This window comes from Barbatula barbatula, assembly GCF_947034865.1.
Source record: "Barbatula barbatula genome assembly, chromosome: 3".
Taxonomy (NCBI): Eukaryota; Metazoa; Chordata; class Actinopteri; order Cypriniformes; family Nemacheilidae; genus Barbatula; species Barbatula barbatula.
In genome coordinates this window covers 21,062,257-21,073,920 of record NC_136764.1, presented here as the reverse complement: position 1 = coordinate 21,073,920, position 11,664 = coordinate 21,062,257, and the positions used below count along the sequence as shown (strand labels likewise).

The 11,664-nt window shown below is 38.9% G+C and overlaps 1 protein-coding gene across 1 annotated transcript; it reads left to right on the top strand.

The window, feature by feature from the left end:
* The first annotated feature begins 7,020 nt into the window (after positions 1 to 7,020).
* On the top strand, positions 7,021 to 11,111 carry shhb (sonic hedgehog signaling molecule b). The gene is made up of 3 exons (XM_079453872.1): positions 7,021 to 7,487; positions 8,515 to 8,776; positions 9,354 to 11,111. Exons 1-3 carry the CDS (start codon positions 7,176 to 7,178, stop codon positions 10,031 to 10,033), a joined length of 1,254 nt encoding a protein of 417 aa, XP_079309998.1. The 5' UTR covers positions 7,021 to 7,175; the 3' UTR covers positions 10,034 to 11,111.
* Positions 11,112 to 11,664: the final 553 nt, after the last annotated feature.

Here is an 11,664-nt window from a genome sequence, read left to right as displayed (position 1 = left end):
TGTATATATAGTAGCTTTTAACTGTCTTTGGAGCAGAGCAACCGTTACATGAAATGTACCTGATATACATATTAGGCCAAAGGTGTTCAAGCGTAAAGTGCATGTACAGTTTTGCCCCAGTGAAAGGCAGGTACAAATTTTGCCATTGTTTCGGACAGCGTAGTGCCAATGGAAACCTAACAAAAGCGGCATTTAAAATATCACCGGTTAATACTAAAGTCATAGTGGAGAAAGTTGTTTGTCCCTTTGGCTTCCTTCCTTTCCCCTTTGTTTTCTTTATAGTTTGAATGCAAATTCTAGGTTCCTCTTTTGGCGTGTGCCCAGGTACTGTAGACAAGACAAGACTCAACATGGCTTTGTGTTGTTGTGTATGACTCCGCTGAAAGATCTTAATGTTTTATGATGAAAGTTGCCTGGTAGAGTTACTATGAAATATAATGAAAGATCTTATTAAAGATATTACCTACATAAACTGATACAATTACAACATGAAATAAATGAATGTCAGGGCATTCAGTTTAACTGCAGTTTGTTGTATATGTAAATAACTGTATGTGTGAATAGATTTATCATCAAAATAAATGCTGCCCTACAGATGATTTTGTCTGTAATTTAAACAGTAGGCCTAACCGTATGAGGCAGGTGAGATTCAATCAAACTGTAAGATATACAGTTAGGTATAGATCAACATCAGCATCTAACAAGCCTCTAGTGAATCTAGTGAATTAACTAGGTAAAAAATGAAAAGCATCACACCGCAACAGCTTAACACGCTGGTTTAACCTCACACTGGAGCATTTCTAGCATTCCTCCTTTAGTTGTAATCTTCTTTCCTTGTTTCTTGTAATTGGACTGAAAATACCATATTAATCCAGAGAGGTCAGGAGATCTGTGGCTCATTTGTTTGCCAAATCTAAAAAAGGCTTACTTTAGAACACAGGAGTAACAAAATATGAAACTGCCTTCCTTTAATGGTGGAAACGAGCTCAGAAGATGCTCATAAATCTCTTTCCATGTGGCCTTAATGAAGCTATTTCACGAAACCTCCCACTGTCAATATAGAAATCCAACGTTGAAGGAATAGCTCACTTGGTAGCGAATTGCATTAGCATGGGATCACACATACTGATATGTATGTAAAAATGAATTGATGTAATAAAGTAATATAAAAACATTAATGCGGAGCTATCATGTCATGCATTCTGACTTCTTTACACTGTTAAACGTGCTGGCTTCTCATGGTTAACATAGTCTTGTTAAAAAAACGAGTTGGACGTATGAAGTAGTATTTCTGTACTTGATACACTCCCCCAGCACTCCGACTTGTTTCGGAAAGTTTTTTTAAATTCTGGATCCCTGTGACAACTGTTGCTTTTATTGGCCAAAAGCACGGCAGGAAGAAGACGACAGAGCCCGCCCACGAGCCAACCGACAAGGCGCTGTGTCAATATGGGCTGCACTGCGCTGCTCATTACTCTTGCAATGGTAAAGTTTAGGTGTGTCCGTTTGTTCAATGCATTTCAATGATGGATGTTATATAAACGGTGGATATAGCGCTGGATTTGGAGATCGTTTGAAACTGATAGATGGTGCGGCCCAAGTGCTAAAAGATGCTGGACATGAACTGCATGCGGTAAGTCAAACTAAGTCATACGTCTGTGTTTTGTTGGCAATCGGCGCGTACGTGCATAATGTACAAAACATGTGATGATGTGTTGCTTGCACGTGCTGTAGTTCCATCCCACTCTCCTCACTAGTTCCACCTCTAGCAGCTCGTGTTTTTCAGAACAGCTGTATAACTCTTTTTTTAAATTTACTCAAACTAAAGACCCTTCGAAGATACGACGTATGCAATACTACTGTATAGACATTCAAGATTAATATGAGATATTGCGATACGCGATCTTTAAGTGCTATGAAACAATAGGTTCTCACACATCTCTGCAACATTTTGTTTTCATCTCCGGGTGGACCCTTCAAGTTTTTTTGTTCAAACACTACAAAAAAAGCTGTATTACCTCATAAATAAGTTCAAAAAACACGCAAACATTTCTGAAAGAGAACTAAAATCAATAAACTTTTTCATTTGAAGTATTATCTTTCACAATTTCCTGCAGCTATCCAGAGAGAAAAAGACCCGACTTAAGTATTCACATTTATTATCTCAGGCATTATCGATCTTGTCTCTCTTTGCCACCTCACAGGATCTTTCCCCTCACCTTGCGGATTCACCATCACTTTCCTCTGGTTGCCATAGCGACAGACCATTGATCCACTCCACAACCTGAGGAACTGATTGATAACAATTGCAGCCAATGGAAAGTGCTCTTCTTTAAAAGAAACAACACCGCCGTATTCACTTGTCTAAGCGTTTCGCCTCTGTTCTCAATTCTTAAAATACAGCCAAAGTCATCTCAAATTTGTGTATTTAGCAACAATTGTAGACCAAAGGAAGAAATTCAACAGAACTCACTTTACTACAAGCATTAAGCCAGATTTTACTAAGCAACGCTGTCTCCACTTCATATTATTTAAGAAGGGATCGTCTGAGCAAACGAACGAGAAGGACACTGTGGTCAAGATTATTTAATATATGGTCCTGATATTCATTGCAGGAAGGGAGTGACAGCATTTCCACTGGAACAAAACCTCTGTTCATTGTTGAGTGAAAACCGATGGTATGCAAGAGAGGCCTAGTGTTTCTTGAGGTTTTTATTCATTCAAGTATAGATTGCTCGATGTCTCACCAAATTATTAGGGAGTATTGGACACATTTGTCTAAGAAGCCACTGTGGGCTGCCAAGCGGTGTTCTCAATTACCGAGACATGTGAATATAGTGACTGGTTTCCTGTGCTAACCTCAACTCCAGGAACCATCAGGCCTGAGGGGTGGGAGAGGAAATTCTCAAATAGCACCTCAATCCTATTAGTGTTTGATTGTATTCTTCATTTAATAAAACCAGGCTGGGATTAAAACAGGACAAGGATGTTATTTTTTGCACAAGTAGAAACATTTAATTGTTACTGGACATGACATCCTAATGTCGATCTATAAGATGGTGGTTACATCATCTTTTACCATTCAAAGGTGTTGGGTCTAGGTCATGGGTCTGACTCACAGGAACTTGTTTTGGCTATATATTGACAATAAACATTAATATATATTTGTTGTAAGTCAATTGTTAAAAAGCCTGTCAAAAGGATGCTGTATCCATAGTGTTTTTTCTTGTGTTTCATGAAAATATGCAAATTGAGCCATTTGGAAAAAGAGAACAAGACAAATGTAAGGACAATGACAGGATAACGCAGCACTTTCAATCTCTGTCCTTTATGGCAGCGATGCTGGTAGAAGGATGAGTGAATTAGACGGCCTTATTGGCATCCCAGCGTTCATTAGTGGTGAGACTCGCTTTGGCAGGAGAACAGTAAGATTGCGTGCCAGGTGAATAAATAAATTGATGTGGTATGTATGCTGATTCACCAACACAACTTCAGTCTCAATGCTTACTTTTCACAAACAATTTAATAAATATAGCTGTGTAAGAATAAGTTCACATGTAGTAAAATAGTGTGATTTTGATTAATCCAACTAGTGTTAATATTGGCCCAACAAAAAATATAAATTTAGTCTAAAGCATCCATATTTTATTTTAAATCAACTTAAAAGCTTAAAATAATACAGCCCCCCCCCTCAAAAAAACAGGTAACAGGGCCCCCTTTTTGTCTTTGATAAATTATTATATCTATAATATATTAATAGATATTATATTTATAGTTTCCAAGCGGTATATATGAATTATATGCACTCCCACATGCAAAAACTGTGGTAGGTACTATAGTAAACTGTAGTAATATTTAACTTTGTTAAACTATACTACGGTATACATGTAGGCTTAACTTTTTGCTAGTGATATTCTATGAACATAGATAAAATGAACATAAATATATTGTGTTTGCAATCCATCACATTTACAAATGACATCAAAGTCAGAAGTTACATTTTCAACAAACTATGTTTTTATTATATTTAAAAATTCGGATTTATCAGAATTTAGTATGAACATTTAAGACCATAGTTCTCTTGCTATTGTCTGGTCTCATGAACTACTGAAGATCCGGTTAAGCCACTCATGTGAAAAGTGTGTAATCTATGTGTTATTATCTAGGCACACAAGTGTTCAACATTAGATACTTTAAAAACTGATGTTTTAAAAATCTAGAGCCTGCTTCCCTATTTCCATTTCCACCCCAATGTAGTGCAGACCCTAAGTCTCACTTTGAGACTGCCCCCCAAACCTGGCCAGGGCACTATTCATCATTCAGATCATTTCTGAACACACTAAACTATGCACAGGTAGTTGCTAATCCCACCCAGAGCGCTGCACCAGAGTTAGCAAACAAGTGAAAGGGCGGACAACTCAGATGAAAGTGAAAAATCGCTTTCAGGGTGGATTTGCTTTGAAATGATTTGAGTGCGTTACTCTTTTCTTTAAAATTTTACATTGAGGAGTTATTCTTCCACATATAACATAAGTCGTTTTTTTAAGTCGTAAATTTCCTGATAAATAAAGTTGAAAGATAATTGAGTTCATCTTCATTACAGTATATATTCATTAAAAGAAAAAGAAAAGGTGTCCCCTCATGCCACACATATTTGGTTAGTTTACAAGTTTCATTCCATAAAATAATGATTCCAAGACTATTGACAAAACCCAATGTATATAAGCCAGCTTTACAATACCTTAAAAACATATCTAAATGAACACTACTCAAAATAATGTGGAAAACATATCATAAAACGTACCAATGTCAAAAACCACCAGGTCATACCGCCAGATATTGAAAGGCCATAACTTTTACAAGAGTCAGTCAAAACATAAAAAGGAGGCCTCCCATTAGTAAAGGCAGGTATTTCCTGTGGATGCAAATGGTATTTTGGCTTTGTGGCGGACTAGAATAAACCATACCTATCTGAAACAGCTTAACTGGTCCAGTGACCCATCTGTCCACAGGTATTTTAAAGGACTAATGAGAGTGGTTGAGGTAGACCTTTCAAGACTTGACCAGATGGATGGTCACCACTGAGCATTCCAATAAACCATGAAGTAACTGATGCACTTGTATTTATGTTTCCTGTATTCTCTGAGCAGGGTTGAATGAACTTAATTGCAAACCAAATGAGTAAATATTGCAAGCAGCAATGTGTAATTCTTAATTCTTGCCCTACTGTTAAGTCTGACTGTGTTTCTGAAAGTGAATAACATGATAGCAGAGTTTCAAATGCAGATCAATGGGATTTGTGAATATTTTAAATGCATGGAGGCCAATGGCTAAGACAACACTAATATCACATTTATGATGTCGTCATTAATTATCCAAGAATGCAGTCATTAACTTGTTCTCTGTATTTCTAAAAGTAAACCTATTGCTGAAATTAAATGGCACCTACTGAACACAAAAGAAATCATGAACAACCGCTTACTTCAACCAATTAATCTTGTTTATGATGAACTAGTTAAAAATCACAAAAAGAATGACTCTACATATTGTGATGACCAATTCCAAACACTGAAAAGAAAAGTTAAAATTCGGTCATAACTTAAAAAGAACAGAACCGTTGTGTCCACTCACTAAAAGCATGTGTTGCCAGGATTGATGTAAGAGCATCCTGTTCACCATCTAAATCAAATGCAAGAATGGCTTCATCTCGCAAATTGGGCTTTTGTAAAATTATGGCCACCTCATCCTTTTAAGACTGATTGAGAATGGGTCACGGAAGTTTAATAATAAAGAATGTTTGTGGATTTAATAACAAACATTCCAGAAGCAACATACAGTGGATTGCCATGCTCTTAATTTTCACACACAGAAATGTTTCAATTGAAAAAAAACGACTTTAAAGGAATACAACTTTCTCACAAATAAACTGTGGGATGCATTTAGAAGTGCTTTCAAGTGTAAGTGAGTCATCTGTGGGTCAAAACCCAGAGTGGCAGGAGGGTGAGTTTTTGCTCACTCACTTGCCAATTTTCAGAAGCCTGTGAAAATCCAAACCAGGTAGGTGTTATAAATTCAGAGATGCGCAATTCATTCATTTTGCCACGAAAAGAAACCCCTCCAAAAAGATGATAAAATCTGACACATTTCAAACAAACGTGAGGCAAACAACAGCAACCAACTTGAAAACACAGACAGAATATGTTTTAAAGGATTTTTTGATCATCTTGATCACGATCATGATGGTTTTTATCCATTTTGCTCTATTTTGCTCAAGTCTTTACCAAAAAAGCATAAATTGAATGTGGTTCTTTTCTCCTTCACCGTTATATTTGTGTATCTCCATTACACTAGATCCGTAATGACTGGACTTTGAATTACACGAATATGGCGACAAATGCAAAAAGCATTGCCTCACACCTAACTATTTTCAACCCAAATCATCCAAAATCACTCTGTACGGAACATTATGAGCTTATCAAAGCTTCAGATGTCCCAAAAAAGTGCAGCTTTCAGATCCTGCGGTTAATGATTCGATTCGGGAATCTCTGTGTGGGCTATACAACAGAACCGAGGAAAGATCTCTGACTAATAATATTAAACATGATCAGTCATGAGGAAGGAATGAAGAGACAGTATTTAGGGACTTATTTCTGAGCCCCTAAAGTGCTCATCTGTGCTTTTAGCTTTTCATTAATAAACCACAATTATTTCATCATCTGTTCATTAATGATCATGCACTATTTTATACATTTAATTCACACGAAACATTTACATTTCCTAGTTTACCATGACAACGCGATGCATTTGTGTTGATTCTGTAACAAACAGGGAGGTATGGAGAGTCTTTGCTTGGATGGCATCCCTCCGTCGAGTCAACAGACTCCCTCCCCCTTGTCAAAGATTTGCTCTGTAATTCATATGGATAGACTGCCTCTACTCATAAGCGTCTGACCCTACCTCCCGTCGAAACTAAATCGCTCTTTCGTCTCCCACTTAGCTGTGACAGCCAGCCTCCAATGTGCTCACTCAGTGGCTATCGAGAGCGGTCGTTATTGCACCTGCTTGGGTAGTAGTGGTCGTCGGGTAGCATCCATCCGCTACGCGCGAGAAGATACTGTGGACCGTCAGAAGCACAAGTGAGCAACTTTAAACATCAGAAAAGATCATTTAACGTCATGGACGTAAGGCTGCATCTGAAGCAAATTGCTTTTCTGTCTTTTATCTGCATTTTTTTCCTAACGCCTTGTGGATTAGCCTGTGGTCCTGGTAGAGGTTATGGAAAACGAAGACACCCAAAGAAATTAACCCCGTTGTCTTACAAGCAATTCATTCCCAACGTTGCCGAGAAAACCCTTGGGGCCAGCGGCAAATACGAAGGCAAAATTACAAGGAATTCTGAGAGATTTAAGGAATTGATTCCCAACTATAATCCTGACATCATCTTCAAAGACGAGGAGAACACAAATGCTGACAGACTGATGACACAGGTATGGACCTATGCGTGCGTAACCGCGCAGCCCTAATCTTGCGGACACTTGGAGACGCTGACGGCGCGCGGTAGAACTAAGTTCAAGATGTCTTAAACCGGTGTTCCACTGCATGACAGCATATCCAAATATTAATGATGTTTGGTACATTTTATGAGAATGACAGTTTGTAACACTGGGAAGGGGTACGATCTTATTTTTATCATTTGCGCAATTTACGCACCTTGGCCGTTATTTGGTGTGTGAGGTTTACAACATACGGGTTCAGCATTGATTTGTCTTATTCAAACAGACATCTGGCAGTTAATAACATAATAAATAAATGAAACACCTCCTTCTCCACACGTCTAAGTTGAGCCTCATACTGTTGGGTATCTGGTTTGCCCCATTAGTAAACATTTCTTCCTCATCACATCTGTGTTTAAACGGATCTCCTTTAAGTGGTCTGCTTACATCGAGGACTTAATAAAAATGTGGGTCAGGGATGATCTTTGACACTGATGTTACGCGTCTGTTATTGCAAATAACCGGCTCTCGAAGTGAGCGTGTTTTTCTTGCGCTTCTGTCACCTGCTTCACTGTTTAAATGCTTTCAAGAAATGATGTTCATCGAGACTTTTCCAATAACAAATCAGACCCTCCGGTGACACCTTACAAACTAAAGCAATAAATTAAACAGACCCTCGCTATCCAGAAGGAATCGTTAGATAACGCTTTTGCAGTTGCCCTGCCTGCGAGCAAGAACTTAAATTTTCAGCTCTATTTACTCTGTTATCGATCGATCAGTCTGGAGTCTGTGATTCTGGCCAATGAAACGAGCTATAGCCACAACGCGCAAATCCCTTATAGAGCTCAATGCCTTATAGAGCAGCAATAATGAAACGCTCACATGATTTGTGAAATACTATAAATGTTGCTTTTGGACTAGAATAATGATTTGTTTAAGGGTTAGATTCAGCACTTTTCTGACACTTAAAGGAAAGGTGGGTATTTTGATTTTTGACAGACTGTCTCTCTCGCCCACCCAGCGCTGTAAGGACAAACTGAATTCGTTGGCGATATCCGTCATGAACCAGTGGCCCGGTGTGAAACTGCGCGTCACGGAGGGCTGGGATGAAGACGGTCACCATTTCGATGAATCTTTGCACTACGAGGGACGGGCGGTGGACATAACTACCTCAGACAGGGATAAGAGCAAGTATGGGATGCTGTCAAGGCTCGCTGTGGAGGCTGGATTTGACTGGGTCTATTACGAGTCCAAAGCCCACATACATTGCTCCGTCAAAGCAGGTGAGAGCGACACCATCACTATTACTCTCTCAGAGCTGGATGCATATTTAAAAATGCGGTCATGGCTCTGTTTTATTGTTTGAGGAGTCCAAAGCGGTCATCAAACAAAAAGACGAATCACACTGAAAGTTGTTGGAGCGTAATATAAAAAATAATCTAAAAAACTATACAAAACAAACCATTCCGAATGTTTGGCAAGCATGTCGAGTCGCAATAGATTCTAATCAAAACAAACACGTATTGAAAATGACAAATCTTTACAAGTAAAGTTCAAGAAAGCAAGTTGTATTTGCTCTATATGGTATGTGAAGAGTAATGCGAATTGGCACTTTGGGTTTCTGCACCTGTGCAAACAGTTACACAGAGATCAGGGAAAGGCAAAGTCGAGGCTTAATTTAAATGACAAAGCCTGATCACTTTGTGTTAATTCAGAAGCCAGACTCAACAGACCGGGTCAGGGCAGTCTCCGGGTCATGACAGTCTCAACACAAGTTCACCAGCGCTTTTTGCCTGCTGAAGGCTATACCTCAATAAATCTTACTATTTTTTATAATAATTTGCTATGATTTTCCTTTAGAAAATTCAGTCGCTGCTAAATCGGGGGGATGCTTTCCTGGATCTGCCACGGTGACACTGGCCGATGGGCGGAGGAAACATATCGAAGATCTCCAAATGGGTGACCGGGTTATGGCTGCGGACGATACGGGAAATATCTTATTCAGCGACTTTATAATGTTCATAGACCACGATCCGACGACCAGAAGGCAATTCCTCGTCATCGAGACGCCAAACCCCTCTTTAAAGCTCACCCTAACAGCAGCGCACCTGGTCTTCATTGTAAACGGTTCGGGCGTTTCAGGTATGAGGGCGACATTTGCCAGCAACGTGAAGCCTGGAGATAATGTCCTAGTGTCTGAAGGCACACACGAGACTCTCAAGAGCGTCACCGTGAAGAGGATTTACACCGAAGAGTATCAGGGCTCTTACGCGCCCGTCACCGCGCACGGAACCATTATCGTGGATGAGGTGCTGGTGTCTTGCTACGCGGTTATTGAAAACCACAGCTGGGCGCATTGGGCTTTTGCACCGGTCAGATTAAGTCACAGGTTGATGACGTGGCTTTTCCCGAATCGTGCTTCAAACGTCACCTCGCAGGAGGACGGCGTCCACTGGTACTCGAACGCGCTCGTTCACATCGGCTCTTGGCTGCTGGACAGAGACTCTTTCCATCCCCTCGGGATTTCACTCCCGAGCTGAGACTGCAGCAACAGTGTCACGTCAAATGAACAGACTCTAACGTATCTTTATTTTCTGTAAGAGAAGCCTTAAAGTGTTCATTGAATAATTTATTTGTATTGGATCATTAAGTCTCTGGAAATGTTACAAGCATGATGTGACCGTTTTTGCGCATTTGGGTAAACCCACGAGAGATTATATGTAGGTTTACTTTTAGAGATGTGCGAAGTGCAACTGACTGATCTATTTTATTGGATAAGCATAGGATGGCGCTCAAAAATTATATTTTTATACGCAGATTTGTATATTAGATTTTTGACGGATCTAAAGTATTTCCAGAAGTGTATTTCGTTATTTGAAATAGTGAAAAGTACGGAAGCGTGTAAAGTTTATTTAAACGGTCGCGATGAATCGACGAACTGTTCATGTCATTGTGTCAAGTATGTCAAGTGTCATTGTTTCAACGTTTGTGTGTTTGCTACACTAACAGTTTTTGTTCAAGTGTACCTTTCTTGACAAAAGTACTCAAAATAAATTCATGGTAAGGCAACAGTGCCCAAACGCTTGTGGAGCGCACAGTGATTTCCCGTTGTCATTTTCACCAATCAGAATTAAGCATTAAATCAGATGCACTAAACCCGTATTTATATTTTTAACAATAATATATACAATACGACACAAGTTATATTTCAAAGTTTTATTCCATATAGAACAGTGCAGATGCCTAAACGCATTACTGCGAAATCCAACTAAATAATTTTTTGTATCATGGCCATATTGCCAGATGTTATATATTTGCCCTGTTTATACTTTAACAGAGATTTGATGAGAGTAAACACTATTATGCTTAAATCGCCAAGACGAGCTGAACTGATACTGATAGAACTGGTAGTGCGACATCTGGTGGCTCTTTACGGCTCCATGGTATGTTCCGATTGTATTGACGGCTGTCCTATATAAAGAGACAGACTGCTACACTTTATGCTTTTATGAAAAACGTGTGGTGACATTTTGATATTTTAACGCGATATTCAACTTGACCGATACTTTAATATGTCAGTCCAAGACATATCTGTCCCAATAAAACGTGAATTGGCCTAATTTTCTCGTATTTGCCTCATATTATAAACATTTCGTAGAAACTGTCTATCTGGACAACACAACAATCCATCAAATTGCTTAATAACAGCCTAATTAAATATTCACATTCAATTAAAATTGTAGGCCTACCACAAAAGCATATCGCTGCGGTCCTTCTTACACCTTGTCTCTCAATAGAGACCACAACATATTATGATAACTCACCCTTTATGCAATGTAGGTTTTGCAAACATCTAAACAATAAACAGCATTAAAAAGTTAATGATTTAAAAAGTTTCATGAAAAACAGCTAATTTAGACATCCTATAGATGTCGAAGGACAGCTAAAAAGGATTTACAGTAACATTATTTTACTTAAGCATCAGAGCTCAAATGGGAAGAAAGTGTTGTGTGTGTTACATAGCTGGTTTAGTTCAAAGTTATCTTAAGTCATTTATGTTTCAGAAATGGAGATGATTCAGCGCTCAACCCATTCATCATACACGAGCTTACATAGAGGCCTATTCACGCAAAGGTCTGAAATAATGGAAAGCGATAAAGCTAAAGTGTGG